Source organism: Biomphalaria glabrata, chromosome 12 (assembly GCF_947242115.1).
Source record: "Biomphalaria glabrata chromosome 12, xgBioGlab47.1, whole genome shotgun sequence".
Classification (NCBI taxonomy): domain Eukaryota; kingdom Metazoa; phylum Mollusca; class Gastropoda; family Planorbidae; genus Biomphalaria; species Biomphalaria glabrata.
The window spans coordinates 3,906,807-3,926,425 of NC_074722.1; the positions used below are offsets into that span (position 1 = coordinate 3,906,807).

At 36.6% G+C, this 19,619-nt stretch overlaps 2 protein-coding genes across 4 annotated transcripts in view; one reads left to right on the forward strand and one right to left on the reverse strand.

Moving 5' to 3' along the window:
* LOC106076948 (protein retinal degeneration B-like) overlaps positions 1-19,619 on the reverse strand; it is a 119,357-nt gene that overhangs the window by 76,903 nt on the left and 22,835 nt on the right. The window contains exon 1 of one of the 3 annotated variants that reach the window (XM_056005589.1): positions 5,529-5,738. The exons of the other annotated variants lie outside the window; for them this stretch is intronic. The gene's annotated coding sequence lies outside the window, so the exon portion shown is untranslated. Of the gene's footprint in view, positions 1-5,528; positions 5,739-19,619 lie in introns of those variants that run through there. 3 annotated transcript variants of the gene reach the window in all.
* Positions 15,930-17,111, forward strand: LOC129922114 (EF-hand calcium-binding domain-containing protein 5-like). The gene has a single exon (XM_056006721.1). The coding sequence runs from the start codon at positions 15,930-15,932 to the stop codon at positions 17,109-17,111; it is 1,182 nt and encodes a 393-aa protein (XP_055862696.1).

The following is a 19,619-nucleotide window of genomic DNA, read 5'->3' on the forward strand; positions in this document are numbered from 1 at the left end:
GCGAAAAATCTAGTTTTTTAAATCACTTATGCAAGCAGTTTTTTCATAAAAATACACCACTTATACAACTATTCACTGTTATTAGTAATAAACGCTGTATGTTCCTTGGTAGGGGAGCTACCGATTTACCATATTTCCAACACATTTATGCAAATGGTTTAGATTTTTTGACAAACAAAATTATTTTTTTTTTTTTACATTTGCGTTGCTAAGTTAATTAAGATCTGTTATACTAACTACTACATTTACACACAAAAATATTTACTTTTTTTTTAAAGAGAAAAAATCTATTTAGTATGCATATAAGTTACACATAATTTAAAACAACAATTAATAAGTAGTTTTTCATATCATCGAGTAAACTGCAGCCCAACACTGTACAGATAGAACAAAAGGAATTTTTAATTATTTTTTTATGGAAATTTTTTTTCTTGAGGAATACGAGATTGTCCCTTTACAAAATAATTAGAGCAATTATATATTCATTATAAGACATTAGTCATTAGTTAGGCCAGGTTCACATCTAATTTCACATTCACTTTCACCAATCCTTTGGTCTGTGGACCGCTGGGGCACCACACAAGATCCGTCAACCTTCTTTCTCCATTCTTTTCTGTCATTTGTCTTTGATAGAATCTCATTCTGATGTTTTTTCTGAAAATATTGTTACCTGCCTTTTTACCTGCCTGGGTGGGCCACTTCGGGGGCCGATTTTGAGTTTGTGTGGAGACACAAACTGTCTTTGTAACCTTGTTATAGCTATAATGTTTTGTTTAGTGTAATGCACAAATTGTAAGACAAATTTCTTAACGGATAATAAAGATAATTATTATTATTATTGCCGAGGATATGTCCAGATAAAGGTTTTTTAGGTTAGTTATTCTCTTTCTTCTTCTAGCCAGCTTTTTGCTGCTGAGCTGTAAACTCTTTTTGGGTATTTTAAAATCTTCGATTCTAGCCAGCTCTAATGTACATGCGACATTGGCTATGGAAAGTAAAGACCATAGGTCACAGGTCACTGTGCTGATCACATAGCACTCTCGTAACAGAGTTGTCATAAAACGAACAAGTCGTAACATAGTTGTCATAGAAACAGGCCAGCTTTACACTAATGTCTTTTGAAACCCTTTGTTTTTCATGACAACATGCAAAGCTCCACCTCTAGATCTAAGTGTTCAAGACACCAAGCCCTCCAACCCAAACAATTCTTTTCCTTCTAATGTTTCTCCCAGGGACACATTTAAAATGTCAGGCTTTAAAGCAAAGAATATTAAATTTAGAACCCGGGCGCTGACCAGAGACAGCAATCATGTTTGTTTTTTCTCTTGTTTCAATTCAGAACAAAATAAAAATAACTTCACTAAGATATAGGTCAGTGTGCTCCAAGCGGAAGTATCGATTTCTGTACCAGGCGCTCCCATTGGAAAAAAAAAAGATGATAATTGAATGAACTTCATTCAATAAAAACAAAAGTACAACAATGATGGGATGCAGGCCAGTTTTGGGAAATAGTTCAGACAGGACGCAAAGCAGTGTGGGAAATAGTTTTGATTGGATACGATTGCACTATAGTTCTCAGCAGACGCAAAGCAGTGTGGGAAATAGTTTTGATTGGATACGATGCACTATAGTTCTCAGCAGACGCAAAGCAGTGTGGGAAATAGTTTTGACTGGATACGATTGCACTATAGTTCTCAGCAGACGCAAAGCAGTGTGGGAAATAGTTTTGACTGGATACGATTGCACTATAGTTCTCAGCAGACGCAAAGCAGTGTGGGAAATAGTTTTGACTGGATACAATTGCACTATAGTTCTCAGAAGACGCAAAGCAGTGTGGGAAATAGTTTTGACTGGATACGATTGCACTATAGTTCTCAGCAGACGCAAAGCAGTGTGGGAAATAGTTTTGACTGGATACGATTGCACTATAGTTCTCAGCAGACGCAAAGCAGTGTGGGAAATAGTTTTGACTGGATACGATTGCACTATAGTTCTCAGCAGACGCAAAGCAGTGTGGGAAATAGTTTTGACTGGATACGATTGCACTATAGTTCTCAGCAGACGCAAAGCAGTGTGGGAAATAGTTTTGATTGGATACGATTGCACTATAGTTCTCAGCAGACGCAAAGCAGTGTGGGAAATAGTTTTGATTGGATACGATTGCACTATAGTTCTCAGCAGACGCAAAGCAGTGTGGGAAATAGTTTTGATTGGATACGATGCACTATAGTTCTCAGCAGACGCAAAGCAGTGTGGGAAATAGTTTTGACTGGATACGATTGCACTATAGTTCTCAGCAGACGCAAAGCAGTGTGGGAAATAGCTTTGATTGGATACGATGCACTATAGTTCTCAGCAGACGCAAAGCAGTGTGGGAAATAGTTTTGATTGGGTACGATGCACTATACTTCTCAGCAGACGCAAAGCAGTGTGGGAAATAATTTTGATTGGGTACGATGCACTATAGTTCTCAGCAGACGCAAAGCAGTGTGGGAAATAGATTTGATTGGATACGACGCACTATAGTTCTCAGCAGACGCAAAGCAGTGTGGGAAATAGTTTTGATTGGATACGATGCACTATAGTTCTCAGCAGACGCAAAGCAGTGTGGGAAATAGCTTTGATTGGATACGATGCACTATAGTTCTCAGCAGACGCAAAGCAGTGTGGGAAATAGTTTTGATTGGATACGACGCACTATGGGAAATAGTTCTCAGCAGACGCAAAGCAGTGTGGGAAATAGCTTTGATTGGATACGATGCACTATAGTTCTCAGCAGACGCAAAGCAGTGTGGGAAATAGTTTTGATTGGATACGATGCACTATAGTTCTCAGCAGACGCAAAGCAGTGTGGGAAATAGCTTTGATTGGATACGACGCACTATAGTTCTCAGCAGACGCAAAGCAGTGTGGGAAATAGATTTGATTGGATACGATGCACTATAGTTCTCAGCAGACGCAAAGCAGTGTGGGAAATAGATTTGATTGGATACGATGCACTATAGTTCTCAGCAGACGCAAAGCAGTGTGGGAAATAGATTTGATTGGATACGACGCACTATAGTTCTCAGCAGACGCAAAGCAGTGTGGGAAATGTTTACAAACCAAATCTTTACGCTTAACTGATGTGGCTCACCCCAAAGCAGTCTTTGAACTAAATGATTGCAAAGGAAGGGGAAAAAAGCAAAGCTGCGTAATGGTCATTCCACTAGGTGAATATTCAAGCCATGGGCAAGTGATACAAGACAGATCTTCAGTCAAGCCATGGGCAAGTGATACAAGACCGATCTTCAGTCAAGCCATGGGTAAGTGATACAAGACAGATCTTCAGTCAAGCCATGGGCAAGTGATACAAGACAGATCTTCAGTCAAGCCATGGGCAAGTGATACAAGACAGATCTTCAGTCAAGCCATGGGCAAGTGATACAAGACAGATCTTCAGTCAAGCCATGAGCAAGTGATACAAGACAGATCTTCAGTCAAGCCATGGGCAAGTGATACAAGACAGATCTTTAGTCAAGCCATGGGCAAGTGATACAAGACAGATCTTCCTCAGTCAAGCCATGGGTAAGTGATACAAGACAGATCTTCAGTCAAGCCATGGACAAGTGATACAAGACAGATCTTCAGTCAAGCCATGAACAAGTGATACAAGACAGATCTTCAGTCAAGCCATGGGCAAGTGATAGAAGACAGATCTTCAGTCAAGCCATTGACAAGTGATACAAGACAGATCTTCAGTCAAGCCATGGACAAGTGATACAAGACAGATCTTCGGTATTGCCATGGGCAAGTGATACAAGACCGATCTTCAGTCAAGCCATGGGCAAGTGACAAAAGAGAGATCTTCTACAGACAAGCCATTTAATGGCTATCTAGTCGACTCTAGAGGCGCGGTGGCTGAGCGGTAAAGCGCTTGGCTTCCGAACCGGGGACCGGGGTTCGAATCCTGGTGATGAATGGGATTTTTAATTTCGGGATCTTCGGGCGCCTCTGAGTCCACCCAGCTCTAATGGGTACCTGACATTAGTTGGGGAAAAGGAAAGGCGGTTGGTCGTTGTGCTGGCCACATGGCACCCTTGTTAACAGTAGGCCACAGAAACAGATGACCTTTAAATCATCTGCCCTATAGACCTCAAGGTCTGAAGGGGGAACTTTACTTTTACTTTAGTCGACTCTAGTTGACTCGATACCCCCTCTTCTCACTCGGCCACTACAGAGATTGGATCAGACTGCACTGAGCATAAAAAATGAGCTATACAGTACAAAAGTAATTTTAAACAACGTTACAAAGACAGTTTGTGTGGAAACACAAACTCAAAATCGGCCCCCGAAGTGGCCCACCCAGGCAGGCAAAAAAGGCAGGTTTCAAAGATCCAGCAGACCAAGAGATAGGTGAAAGTGAATGTGAAGTTAGATGTAAACCTGGCCTATAATGAGTATCTAATTGATCTAATTGTTTTGTTAAGGGTCAGTCTCTTTTTCAAAGCCTCAAGAAAAAAACATTTCCGTAAAAAAAAAAAATTCCTTTAGTTTTGTGTTCCATGCTGTTCCATGCGGAAGTCCTGCAGTTCACGCGATAATATGAAAAACTACTTTTTAATTGTTTTAAATTATGTCCAACTTATTTGCATAGTAAATAGATTTTTTCTCTTTAAAAAAAAAAGTTAACATTTTTTGTAAATGTAGTATTTAGTATGACAGAACGTACTTAACTTAGCAATTGTAAAAAAAAATATTTTTTGACCAAACATCTAAAACCATTTGCATAAATGTGTCTAAAAATAGTTCATCGTCATCTCCCATACTAAAAAGTTTCCTGTGTTTGTAAATATTTAATAGTTGTAAAAATGGTGTATTTTTATGAAAAAAATGCTTGCATAATTGATTTAAAAAATTTGATTTTTCGCTTTCAGAAAAGAAAAAAGTAGCCGTTGCATCAGAACTTTGAATGATCATTTTCTCTTCTAGTTTCTGAGATCTAAACGGGACGGACGGACAGACAGGCCACAAAAAACTAATAGAGTATTATCCCCTTTCGGGGGCCGCTAAAAATTATATCCCTATTGCGAATTTATATGAAGTAAAAAAAAAATAAAGTAAAGTTCCCCCTTTCAGACCTTGATATCCATGGGGCAGATGATGTTAAGGTCATCTGTTACTTTGGCCAACAGTTGACGAGCAGGGTGTCATGTGGCCAGCACAACGACCAACCACCTTAATTTTCCCCAACTCAAGTCAGGTACCCAGAGTTGGGTGGACTTAGGGGCGTCCTAAAAATTCCGAAATTCAAAATCACAGTCTTCACCGAGATTCGAACCCAGAACAAATGCTACTCTTTATATCTTATTTTCATTTCTTTCTAATATGTCCCAAAAGAGATAAGGAACGCGCTCGGAAAACATAAAGATTTGATTCAACTAAGAACAGGTGAGATAAAAAAAACAAAAAACATTTAGCTCATATATACACAGGTTCGGTTACCATCTTTTGCAATGTAAGTTTTTAAATCCACATAATGTACTTACCAGACCTCATAAAGCGCGTCACACAGTGTGCACACCCCTACGCTAAATCCCAGTCAAACGATTAACTTAATGTCTACTTATGAATACTTAAGTGCAAACATTGGCACGCTCGCTGGTGAAAAGAAAGCACAAAGTAAGTCATAGCCAGCCTCTTGTTTCTGCCAAACAATCAGCCAACGTTAGGCTGACGCGTCTTCTGAGTGGCGACTTATACCCAGGCCGCTGTCCCGCCACCTGTGCGCCCTACCTCCCCGTTCGCTTATCGATCCACCTGACCCAACGGCATATCGCCGCCGCCACCCAAGGGTCACGATCTACTGGTCCAGCAATGTGTTTTTCAGTGATTGATTGATAATACTAATTGAATAAATAGATGAATGTTGATAGAGATAGATACATAGATTAAAAGACAGACTGGCAGGCGTTTATATATACATCTTCTTAATACCGCCATCCAGAAGACTTTCCTTACATACCATCATCCAGCAGACTTTTACATACCACCATCTAGCAGTCGTCACCTACGTACCACTATTCAGCAGACTAATCCTTCATACCACCATCTAGCAGACTTCTACATACCACCATCTAGCAGACTTCTCCTACATACCACTATTCAGCAGACTAATCCTTCATACCACCATCTAGCAGACTTGTCCTACAAACCGATTTCTCGAATACTGATTAAAATCTCAATAACATCAAAGGCCGTAATCATGAATTGTAAATGAGCATGTAACTAATTCAGTGCTTCACTCTGTGAATGTTGGGAACATTTTTGTTGGTCAACAGATGGCGAAATAAAAAACAACAACACAATCTCTAATGCTCTGTGGTCACTGTTAATCTAATCACAACATGGAGAATGAATTAAACGTCGGCCTATGTGTGAGAGTTACCCACAAGACAGTGCCGATGCCAACGTCCATTGTGGGCATGAACTGTCGTCGGCCCTGTAAGAAAGTTTAACACGCTATTCCCGTAATATCTACACAAAACTTTATGGAATCGCGAGATGTTTTAAGGACAGCTTAAATCCCCAAATAGAAATTACATGATTTAAATTTTTTTTTTTTCTTTTTTATTATGTGTAGGCATGAAAATAAGAGGAAAATAAATAATTTGTTCTTTATATCTTATCAACTTTTTTTAGAGAAAAAAAAATTGGGGGGCTATTTTTAGCTAAAATGATGAAAAAATTGTAAATTTTCATGTCAAGATTTCTTGAAAACTACTGAATCTAGTTAAATAAAACTTCAGCTGTTGATTATTCAGTATTCAATACAAGTAGAAGATTGTGAAGTTACAGCTCTAAACATGGTCGCTGCCCATCATTTCAAGTTTTTATAGGGAGGTAGGCATAGAAAAATAAAATTACTCAAAACGTTTTCAAGCTTTTGTATTTATTCTGCTTCACTTTCATACTTGTATATACAACATTATTTGTGCCCTAATTTCAAGGCAAAATATTCATATATAAATGTTTGTCACGCCATCTCTGAACAAAAAAAATATGAAAAATGGCTAACAGGAGACAACGTCGAAAAACAATATCTATATATAATTACAAAATATAATTACAAAATATAATTACAAAATATAATTACAAAATATAAAAAAAAATATTAAAAATACTTCCACTATGAATTTGAACATGTTGAATACACCAAATTGTTTAGAAATGAATGCTGTATAATATTCAGTTATAAAAAAAAAATCCCATAGTTTTGACCCATAGGGGGAGTTTAAGCTGTCCTTAAAGCGAAGTGGATTTTAAGGTCATTAGAAATGTCGAGGATGAAAAAAAAAATGGAGAGAGAGAAGAAATCAGATACACAGAGAGACAGACCTTGGTCCCAGCGAACTACAAAATTAAAAAAAAAACAGGATCTATGGTGAACCATTCTCCCAAGTAGAAAGTTTATGCTCATATTTTTGTTTCATAACATCCTTCAATCTTTACTACAGCAAGGTTAGCCTTGAGCCCCTAGGGGAAGCTTTTCTTACGGATCAAATACTCTCAACGCACTGAACTATATACACATCATGGAAGGAATGATATTACATACTAAGAAGCCTATGTAATTTGCAATATTAGATTTGATTTGATTTGATTTGTTGATTTGAGGCACATCGGCACAATTTAGGCCATGTCGTGCCTGCAGTCCCTTAAGGACTATTCTCTCTCTAAACAACGAGGGCCAGATTCTATACAGTCATATAATTAAAATCAAGGTCTATTCACAGTTAAAATAGTAAAGGTAGTAAAAATTTAAATATTTGGTAAAAATCTAATGTAAATAGTGCATGTTCACAAATTCACAAATATTAGAAAAAAATAAAGATTTGCGTACGCTTATGCCGATTGTTTATTTAATATTTAAACAAATTCATTAGATTTAACATTAGTTTTGTTAGTTATATGCTTTTTTTTTCTCATATATATATTATATATATATGGCCTCCTTCAGTCGCAAACCGACCATGGATCATCTCATGGATAGGGGATGAATGCCTGGGCACCAGCTGTGGTCGGAACGATGTCGCCCACACATCAGTCCCCCCCCCCTCTCTGCACGCAGCTGATGTATCCAAAGGAACGGCAGTGCCGATACAGCTAGGTGTCAGAGGCGTCGCAGGTTCTTTCCTCCCATTACTCTATGCCACAAAAGTATTGGCGAGTTATCGAACTTTGTTCTTTCCTATTCATTAGAAAGAAACAAAGACCAAACACGGACACTGAGGGAAACAATGACAGAAAGTGGATGGGACATTGAAATATCTTCATTTTAACATTCATCTGACTTTTTAGTGTGCACCATTACAAAATGTATTTGCTATCGGATGCTCTCCCAATGACACGTAGAGCAGTTGAACAATAAAATCGAATATTTATGACTTGAACAAATACACAGACAAAAACAAAACAATAAGCACAACCAAAAATAAAACAACAAAAACAAACATAAAAAAAATAAATAAATCTTGTCAGTGCATAGACGTTTAAGAGAAAGTAACTCAAGGAAAAAAAACAACTAACATAGCAGATGACAAAAAAAAAAAAAATAAATAAAATAACAAAATAGGAAACATTCTGACAAAAAAAAAAAGAAACATTCTGACAACAAAAAAAAAAAGAAACATTCTGACAAAAAAAAAGAAACATTCTGACAAAAAAAAAAAAAGAAACATTCTGACAAAAAAAAAGAAACATTCTGACAAAAAAAAAAAAAAGAAACATTCTGACAAAAAAAAAGAAACATTCTGACAAAAAAAAAAAAGAAACATTCTGACAACAAAAAAAAAAAGAAACATTCTGACAAAAAAAAAGAAACATTCTGACAAAAAAAAAAAAAAAAAAAGAAACATTCTGACAAAAAAAAAGAAACATTCTGACAAAAAAAAGAAACATTCTGACAAAAAAAAAAAAGAAACATTCTGACAAAAAAAAAGAAACATTCTGACAAAAAAAAAGAAACATTCTGACAAAAAAAAAGAAACATTCTGACAAAAAAAAAAAAAAAGAAACATTCTGACAAAAAAAAAAAAAAAAAGAAACATTCTGACAAAAAAAAAAAAAAAGAAACATTCTGACAAAAAAAAAAAAAAAAAGAAACATTCTGACAAAAAAAAAACGTGCATATACAGAAAAACAAATAAACGAACATCAAAAATTTAAAAAAAAAAATAATACTAGCAAACAAACAAACCAACAAATAAATTTAAAAAAGGAAAACAGGGAATAGCAACAACAACAAAAAAATGCAATAAAAAAAAACAATCTCAATTTCGGGAGAAACTGAAAAATGAGCTCAGCCCTAAAGTCTGGCGGTTCAATGACTAAATCTGAAGCTCATTTCAGTTCCCCAGAGATAGTGCACACCAGTTTGCCCATCCGTCAATCAATTCAGTGTATTAATATTCAAGGGGGGGGGGGAGGGACTGGCTGACTGCCAGGAAGACTTCTTAATGAACAGATTGAAGACATTCGTATAGCGAGAGTTCTCAGTGAGAGCAGACTAATTCTTTTAGTTACCCTCTAGTACGTTAGACGACGACTGGAGGATCCAACTACAGGCTCGGAATGACATTCCCCCTCCAGTAGACCTCGCCAGTAGGTGAGAGAATTAGATTTCGCCACTAGGACAGATCTAGACTTTGTCAGTATGACCGTTCTAGACCTTGCTAGTAAGACAGATGTAGATTTTGCTAGTAAGACAGATGTAGACCTTGCTAGTAAGACATGTAGACCTTGCTAGTATGACCGTTCTAGTTTTTGTTATGAAGACAGATATAGACTCTGCTAACAAGGCAGATGTACACTTTGCTACTATAACAGATCTATAGTTTACACCTCATTGAATAAAAACATAGATATCACAATATCCAATCCAATGTTAGGCCCTATACAGACAGTCTATGTTTGATACGTGCTAATGTTACGCCCTACACAGACAGTCTATGTTTGATACGTGCTAATGTTACACCCTACACAGACAGTCTATGTTTGATACGTGCTAATGTTACACCCTACACAGACAGTCTATGTTTGATACGTGCTAATGTTACGCCCTACACAGACAGTCTATGTTTGATACGTGCTAATGTTACACCCTACACAGACAGTCTATGTTTGATACGTGCTAATGTTACACCCTACACAGACAGTCTATGTTTGATACGTGCTAATGTTACACCCTACACAGACAGTCTATGTTTGATACGTGCTAATGTTACACCCTACACAGACAGTCTATGTTTGATACGTGCTAATGTTACACCCTACACAGACAGTCTATGTTTGATACGTGCTAATGTTACACCCTACACAGACAGTCTATGTTTGATACGTGCTAATGTTACGCCCTACACAGACAGTCTATGTTTGATACGTGCTAATGTTACGCCCTACACAGACAGTCTATGTTTGATACGTGCTAATGTTACGCCCTACACAGACAGTCTATGTTTGATACGTGCTAATGTTACGCCCTACACAGACAGTCTATGTTTGATACGTGCTAATGTTACGCCCTACACAGACAGTCTATGTTTGATACGTGCTAATGTTACGCCCTACACAGACAGTCTATGTTTGATACGTGCTAATGTTACGCCCTACACAGACAGTCTATGTTTGATACGTGCTAATGTTACGCCCTACACAGATTGAGCCTACGCTTGTATGAGGCTAGTTAATACTAGGCCCAACATAGAGTCTATGTTTGTATGAGAGTTAAGTTAATGTTTGACCCAACATAGAGTCTATGTTTGTATGAGAGTTAAGTTAATGTTTGGCCCAACATAGAGTCTATGTTTGTATGAGAGTTAAGTTAATGTTTGGCCCAACATAGAGTCTATGTTTGTATGAGAGTTAAGTTAATGTTTGGCCCAACATAGAATCTATGTTTGTATGAGAGTTAAGTTAATGTTTGGCCCAACATAGAGTCTATGTTTGTATGAGAGTTAAGTTAATGTTTGGCCCAACATAGAGTCTATGTTTGTATGAGAGTTAAGTTAATGTTTGGCCCAACATAGAGTCTATGTTTGTATGAGAGTTAAGTTAATGTTTGGCCCAACATAGAGTCTATGTTTGTATGAGAGTTAAGTTAATGTTTGGCCCAACATAGAGTCTATGTTTGTATGAGAGTTAAGTTAATGTTTGGCCCAACATAGAGTCTATGTTTGTATGAGAGTTAAGTTAATGTTTGGCCCAACATAGAGTCTATGTTTGTATGAGAGTTAAGTTAATGTTTGGCCCAACATAGAGTCTATGTTTGTATGAGAGTTAAGTTAATGTTTGGCCCAACATAGAGTCTATGTTTGTATGAGAGTTAAGTTAATGTTTGGCCCAACATAGAGTCTATGTTTGTATGAGAGTTAAGTTAATGTTTGACCCAACATAGAGTCTATGTTTGTATGAGAGTTAAGTTAATGTTTGGCCCAACATAGAGTCTATGTTTGTATGAGAGTTAAGTTAATGTTTGGCCCAACATAGAGTCTATGTTTGTATGAGAGTTAAGTTAATGTTTGGCCCAACATAGAGTCTATGTTTGTATGAGAGTTAAGTTAATGTTTGGCCCAACATAGAGTCTATGTTTGTATGAGAGTTAAGTTAATGTTTGGCCCAACATAGAGTCTATGTTTGTATGAGAGTTAAGTTAATGTTTGGCCCAACATAGAGTCTATGTTTGTATGAGAGTTAAGTTAATGTTTGGCCCAACATAGAGTCTATGTTTGTATGAGAGTTAAGTTAATGTTTGACCCAACATAGAGTCTATGTTTGTATGAGAGTTAAGTTAATGTTTGACCCAACATAGAGTCTATGTTTGTATGAGAGTTAAGTTAATGTTTGGCCTAACATAGAATCTATGTTTGTATGAGAGTTAAGTTAATGTTTGGCCCAACGTAGAGTCTATGTTTGTATGAGAGTTAAGTTAATGTTTGGCCCAATGTAGAATCTATGTTTGTATGAGAGTTAAGTTAATGTTTGGCCCAACATAGAGTCTATGTTTGTATGAGAGTTAAGTTAATGTTTGGCCCAACATAGAATCTATGTTTGTATGAGAGTTAAGTTAATGTTTGGCCCAACATAGAGTCTATGTTTGTATGAGAGTTAAGTTAATGTTTGACCCAACATAGAGTCTATGTTTGTATGAGAGTTAAGTTAATGTTTGACCCAACATAGAGTCTATGTTTGTATGAGAGTTAAGTTAATGTTTGGCCTAACATAGAATCTATGTTTGTATGAGAGTTAAGTTAATGTTTGGCCCAACGTAGAGTCTATGTTTGTATGAGAGTTAAGTTAATGTTTGGCCCAATGTAGAATCTATGTTTGTATGAGAGTTAAGTTAATGTTTGACCCAATATAGAGTCTATGTTTGTATGAGAGTTAAATTAATGTTTGGCCCAACATAGAATCTATGTTTGTATGAGAGTTAAGTTAATGTTTGACCCAATATAGAGTCTATGTTTGTATGAGAGTTAAGTTAACATAGAATCTATGTTTGTATGAGAGTTAAGTTAATGTTTGACCCAACATAGAGTCTATGTTTGTATGAGAGTTAAGTTAATGTTTGGCCCAACATAGAGTCTATGTTTCTATGAGAGTTAAGTTAATGTTTGGCCTAACATAGAGCCTATATTTGTATGAGAGTTAAGTTAATGTTTGGCCTAACGTAGAGTCTATGTTTGTATGAGAGTTAAGTTAATGTTTGACCCAACATAGAATATATGTTTGTATGAGAGTTAAGTTAATGTTTGGCCCAACGTAGAGTCTATGTTTGTATGAGAGTTAAGTTAATGTTTGGCCCAACATAGAATCTATGTTTGTATGAGAGTTAAGTTAATGTTTGACCCAACATAGAGTCTATGTTTGTATGAGAGTTAAGTTAATGTTTGGCCCAACATAGAATCTATGTTTCTATGAGAGTTAAGTTAATGTTTGGCCTAACATAGAGCCTATATTTGTATGAGAGTTAAGTTAATGTTTGGCCTAACGTAGAGTCTATGTTTGTATGAGAGTTAAGTTAATGTTTGACCCAACATAGAATATATGTTTGTATGAGAGTTAAGTTAATGTTTGGCCCAACGTAGAGTCTATGTTTGTATGAGAGTTAAGTTAATGTTTGGCCCAACATAGAATCTATGTTTGTATGAGAGTTAAGTTAATGTTTGACCCAACGTAGAGTCTATGTTTGTATGAGAGTTAAGTTAATGTTTGACCCAACATAGAGTCTATTTTTGTATGAGAGTTAAGTTAATGTTTGACCCAACATAGAATCTATGTTTGTATGAGAGTTAAGTTAATGTTTGGCCCAACGTAGAGTCTATGTTTGTATGAGAGTTAAGTTAATGTTTGGCCCAATGTAGAATCTATGTTTGTATGAGAGTTAAGTTAATGTTTGGCCCAACGTAGAATCTATGTTTGTATGAGAGTTAAGTTAATGTTTGACCCAACATAGAGGCTGTGTTTGTATGAGAGTTAAGTTAATGTTTGACCTAACATAGAGTCTATTTTGTATGAGAGTTCAGTTAATGTTATGGAAACGTCGACACAGCAGACGATAACAGACTTACCCTAACCTAAAGGGAGAAAACCCATTGCGTCTGTCTGATGTTTCATTCGTTCTTCAATTCTCTGCTTACCACATGCAATGCCAAATCTCATTTATCTTTTCCTGGCGTATAACAATTTGTAAGACAACTGCCATGCAACGGAATTAAAAAAGATTAATAACGCATTTTGGAACGCATTGAAAGTTCAGTAGTTTGAATCTAAGCGATCGATCAATCTGATGAGCATTAAATGTTGAAACGAAATGCAGCTGAGCCCATGCCGTAGACTCACCCTCCCCCGGTGTGAACTAGAGACAGTTGTTTATAAACAATTTGTGCGTTAACTGAAAACAAATGTCAGGTCGAACTGCAGTGAAATGTAAATCAAAATGCTTTCCGGAACCTGGAAGCTGAACGGCAGACGTGAAAATTATGAATAGAGATTAAAAGAAAAAAAACAAGTCAAATATATAAAAAAAAATCCTTTTTTTAAAAAAAAACACAAAAAAAAAAACTTATCTTAAGGGGAAGAACTCCGTCATTAAAACTATATATACCAATAATGTACAAGTTATTTCCCTTATTCGATTTAAAGCAAAGTAATTAATTACCGATAATTAATGGACTACTTGAATATGTGTGTTTATTGATTCATGCTCTGTTAGTTACAATAAATAATTGTTTAAATTATTAACTTGATCGGAGAATGCGCGAGGGGAAAACAGTGGTAACAATTATTTAAGGGAACTAAACCCGACAAATTTAGCCACATCTGTGAATACTGAAGTATTAGTTTTCCTTATTGATATTAGACAAAATAATTATCATTAATTAATTGTCAACTTGGTTACTTTTAATATTATTGATTGCTGTCGTGCCTATGACAATAAGCTTCAACTTGATCCGAGAATGGGTGTTGGAGAAATAACGTGTACTCACTTTTTACCAGACAGACAGACAGACAGAAATAAAGAAAGAAACACAGAGTGCGTTGATATACACTTTGTTTTATATTTCAACGGATTCCAAGATGCCAAATGTCATGCAAGCGGTTTAACCTTTTGTCTACAACCACTGACTAGACAGTGGTCAGAAGTGGTCAATCATCTACACTCCAAAAATTATAATCATACTTCAAACATATTTCAGTGGTCAGTAGTGGTCATTCCGCTACACACACTGCGAAATTAACAGCCATACTTATATCTCAGTTGTCAGTAGCGGTACACAGCTCCACTGCGAACGCACAGCCATGCTTAAACCTATTTCAGTGGTCAGTAGTGGTCATTCAGCTACACACACTGCGAAATTAACAGCCATACTTATATCTCAGTTGTCAGTAGCGGTACTCAGCTCCACTGCAAACGCACAGCCATGCTTAAACCTATTTCAGTGGTCAGTGGTGGACATTCAGCTACACAGCTAATCTTACAATCAAACGTAGACACATTGGTCAACAGCTACACAGGAAAAAGGGGAAGCAACTATGAACAGAACAAAAAGAAATGCGCGATACCAAAACTATTCAATATGGACTGATTTCTGAACATAGACATATATAAATACAGACTGGCCGATAAAAGAGTTTTATGAAACGAAAATTTGTGACTTGCAACTTTGTGTACTTTTTATACAGCATTTATGAGCAGTATAGTTTTGTTTAATTTCTAAGACTGAAGATCATACAACTTTTCAGAATTCGGAAATCCGATAACAATAGATATACATGTTTTCAAGTTACATGAAGTTATTTCCTTTTTCCAGTCTATATTTAGTAATGTTTCTGCACTACTTCTGCATTAAGGCCAGATTTTTTAAAGAATGTCGAAAAATAATAACTGGCCTAAAATATCACAAACGTATTAAATCAAAATGGTAAAAAAAAAAAATAATAATAAATAAATAATAAAAACGACTCCAAGACAGGGGTGCACATTGGAGATGGGAAGAATAAGTACATACATACAAGTCACGCATGAATGGCCAGACTGTGGATTCAACAAAAAAAAAATAAACCGGTTTTTCCAGGTGGAGATATTTTTTTAGTCACTACAAAGCCAAATGTCTTGAAACATCGCCTTCTTAAAAACAAAAACAGACTATCAGGCCTCTGTGGCACAAAGAAATCGGAAGCTAGTTCATCTGTAGATAAATACAAACGCAGTTTTCATTCTATTGTAAATGGAGTCCACCACACAGACATGTATTGGAACGCTGCTATTCAACTAATTGCTATGTTCACACAATGAAAATATAAGGAGGTGGTCTTGAACAGAGGGCAAGTCAACTTAAAGCTGACTAAATAAGATAAATAATAACAATGTCAGTTATTGGACTGAAAATATGAGTGGACACAGAGAGTCGCCAGGTAGGGAACTCTTACACACACACCATACACACAAACACACTGGAAAAAAGTATAGATCTACATTAGTAGAATCTGGAAAGTACAGATCTACATTAGTAGAATCTGGAAAGTACAGATCTACATTAGTAGAATCTGGAAAGTACAGATCTACATCAGTAGAACCTGGAAAGTACAGATCTACATCAGTAGAACCTGGAAAGTACAGATCTACATCAGTAGAATCTGGAAAGTACAGATCTACATCAGTAGAATCTGGAAAGTATAGATGTGCATCAGTAGAATCTGGAAAGTATAGATCTACATCAGTAGAACCTGGAAAGTACAGATCTACATCAGTAGAACCTGGAAAGTACAGATCTACATCAGTAGAATCTGGAAAGTACAGATCTACATCAGTAGAATCTGGAAAGTATAGATGTGCATCAGTAGAATCTGGAAAGTATAGATCTACATCAGTAGAACCTGGAAAGTACAGATCTACATCAGTAGAACCTGGAAAGTACAGATCTACATCAGTAGAATCTGGAAAGTACAGATCTACATCAGTAGAATCTGGAAAGTATAGATCTACATCAGTAGAATCTGGAAAGTATAGATCTACATCAGTAGAATCTGGAAAGTACAGATCTACATCAGTAGAATCTGGAAAGTACAGATCTACATCAGTAGAATCTGGAAAGTACAGATCTACATCAGTAGAATCTGGAAAGTATAGATCTACATCAGTAGAATCTGGAAAGTATAGATGTACATCAGTAGAATCTGGAAAGTATAGATCTACATCAGTAGAATCTGGAAAGTACAGATCTACATCAGTAGAATCTGGAAAGTACAGATCTAGATCAGTAGAATCTGGAAAGTATAGATCTACATCAGTAGAATCTGGAAAGTATAGATGTGCATCAGTAGAATCTGGAAAGTATAGATCTACATCAGTAGAATCTGGAAAGTATAGATCTACATCAGTAGAATCTGTAAAGTATAGATCTACATCAGTAGAATCTGGAAAGTACAGATCTACATCAGTAGAATCTGGAAAGTATAGATCTACATCAGTAGAATCTGGAAAGTATAGATCTACATCAGTAGAATCTGGAAAGTATAGATCTACATCAGTAGAATCTGGAAAAAAAGGTAAAGATCTACCCCATCAGTAGGATCTGTAAAAGAGGTGTAGATCTACCCCCTCAGTAGCACCTGGAAAGAAAGCAATCAACTCTAATGTCGGCTAATAGGAACCAGAGCTCTTCTCTACTCTCGCGTCCAATACTGAGCCTGGGAATGTAAACAGATCCACTTGTTTCGAAATTATAAGACAATAACTTAGAGCCAAGTGGTAACATATGCCAGCGTACACAATCAGGTCTTTTTGTACACACTGGTATGCCAACAGGAAGGAACAGATTTTGATCCCATGAACGCTGAAAAATGAACAGGCCAAGTCTTTAACATTTGGATTGTGTTGTCAAAGAAAAACTCGTTCATTCGTTGTTGTGTCTGTGTTAGAGAGTTTGTAAGTTGCTGTTGAAGTGGACCTAGGGGTGTTCGGGTTGTTAGAAGAATATTTGCTGAAAGAGTTACTGAGGAGGTTTTCATGAGTCAAGGATCATGATGGTACATTAATACTGTACTGTTATACTAAAAAAAAAACTTTAGGAAGGCGGCCACCACGATAGAGGGAGGGGGGGGGGGGGGGCGGGGAGATTTGATTTGAATCTGATTTCCGTACAAATTGTTTGTATGGAACGTCTGTAATTTATAAGATAAGATAAGATAGACAGACGAACAGTGAATAAGGAGGGAAAAGAAATGAGATTCTGTATGTGGAGAATCTTACAAACGAGTCTATAGAGGAATGTTGAAGAGACAGTAACTCTAAGTGACTCACAACCAAACACGAGGCCGCACAAGGCAGTCTAACTAATCAAAGAACTGGATGAGGGAACCAGCAGCCATGGCAAGAAGACAAGAGAAAATGTCCATTGAATTAGGCTTTTCAATTCTCGTTACTTTACAGAAACCTTTCAATTGTAGGTAGACTGAAGAGACGCGGAGAGAGAAAGAAAGAACAAAAAAAGGTGTGACAGGCAGATGGACAGAACTAAAGAAAGGCAATAGATTGAGTTTAAAACTCGCCCAGCAATTAGGTCATCTAGACAGGACTGACAAGACAAAGCGGGTGGAACTAGCTTGAACCAAGGAGTCCAACATTGTTAGACTGGCGGAAGAATACACCTAAACTTAAACTATATTCACTGGCCACATAACACCCACGTCAACCGTAGGCCACAGAAACAGACGACCTTTACATCATCTGCCCTTTAGACCTTAAGGTCTGCAAGGGGAACTTTTTTCATCACTTAAGCTTTAGAATCTCTCTTTGAAGCAGAACGCACTACTTCCCAGAACGTGCATAGGATTTCTTTTTAAACAAAAGGGGTTACAGTCACAGCATCCACCATTCCTTATACTTTCGAACCTATGTCATTCATTATAACTTGTGAAGCGTGGAGGTAAGTGGTGTAGCGTGGAGGTAAAGGGTAAGGCGCTAGGCTTCCAAACCGAGGCGCCTCGGGTTCGAATTTCGGTGACTAAATTTCGGAATTTTCAGGGCGCCCTTGTGTCCACCCAACTCAAATGGGTACCTGACTTGAAATGGGGAAAGTATTAATATTTCATCAGTGTAAAACTTTTAGTAAAATGACTAAATTTAGAGACATCAGGACATCAGTAAAATCACTAAATTAAGAAACAAATCAGTACATCAGTAAAATCACTAAATTTAGAGACACATCAGGACATCAGTAAAATCACTAAATTAAGAAACAAATCAGTACATCAGTAAAATCACTAAATTTAGAGACACATCAGGACATCAGTAAAATCACTAAATTAAGAAACACATCAGTACATCAGTAAAATCATTAAATCTAAAGACACATCAGGACATCAGTAAAATCACTAAATTAAGAAACACATCAGTACATCAGTAAAATCATTAAATCTAAAGACACATCAGGACATCAGTAAAATCACTAAATTGAGAGACACATCATGACATCAGTAAAATCATTAAATCTAGAGACACACCAGGACATCAGTAAAATCACTACATTTAGAGACACATCATGACATCAGTAAAATCATTAAATCTAGAGACACACCAGGACATCAGTAAAATCACTACATTTAGAGACACATCATGACATCAGTAAAATCACTAAATCTAGAGACACACCAGGACATCAGTAAAATCACTACATTTAGAGACACATCATGACATCAGTAAAATCACTAAATCTAGAGACACACCAGGACATCAGTAAAATCACTACATTTAGAGACACATCAGGACCGAAAGACTAAAACGTAGCACTACTACCGGTATATAAAACAGTGAACTTCTAGATCAAGATTTGTATCACGTGACTCTGCCACGCAGGGGTCCTAAAACTAACGTTACACATGTGAATGCCTTTTATTCACTGCAAAGTCATTAATCGTCACTTATCAGACTGAATTTATTTTTACAAAAGATTTGTCATGACAGCATCAGATCAATGACAAAAATAATAATAATTACAAACTGCGTTCCAATCAATAAGCTACCCTCGGAGTGCCACTGTCTAGGGAGTCAAGTTTTCATTGATTCACGCTGCTGAATA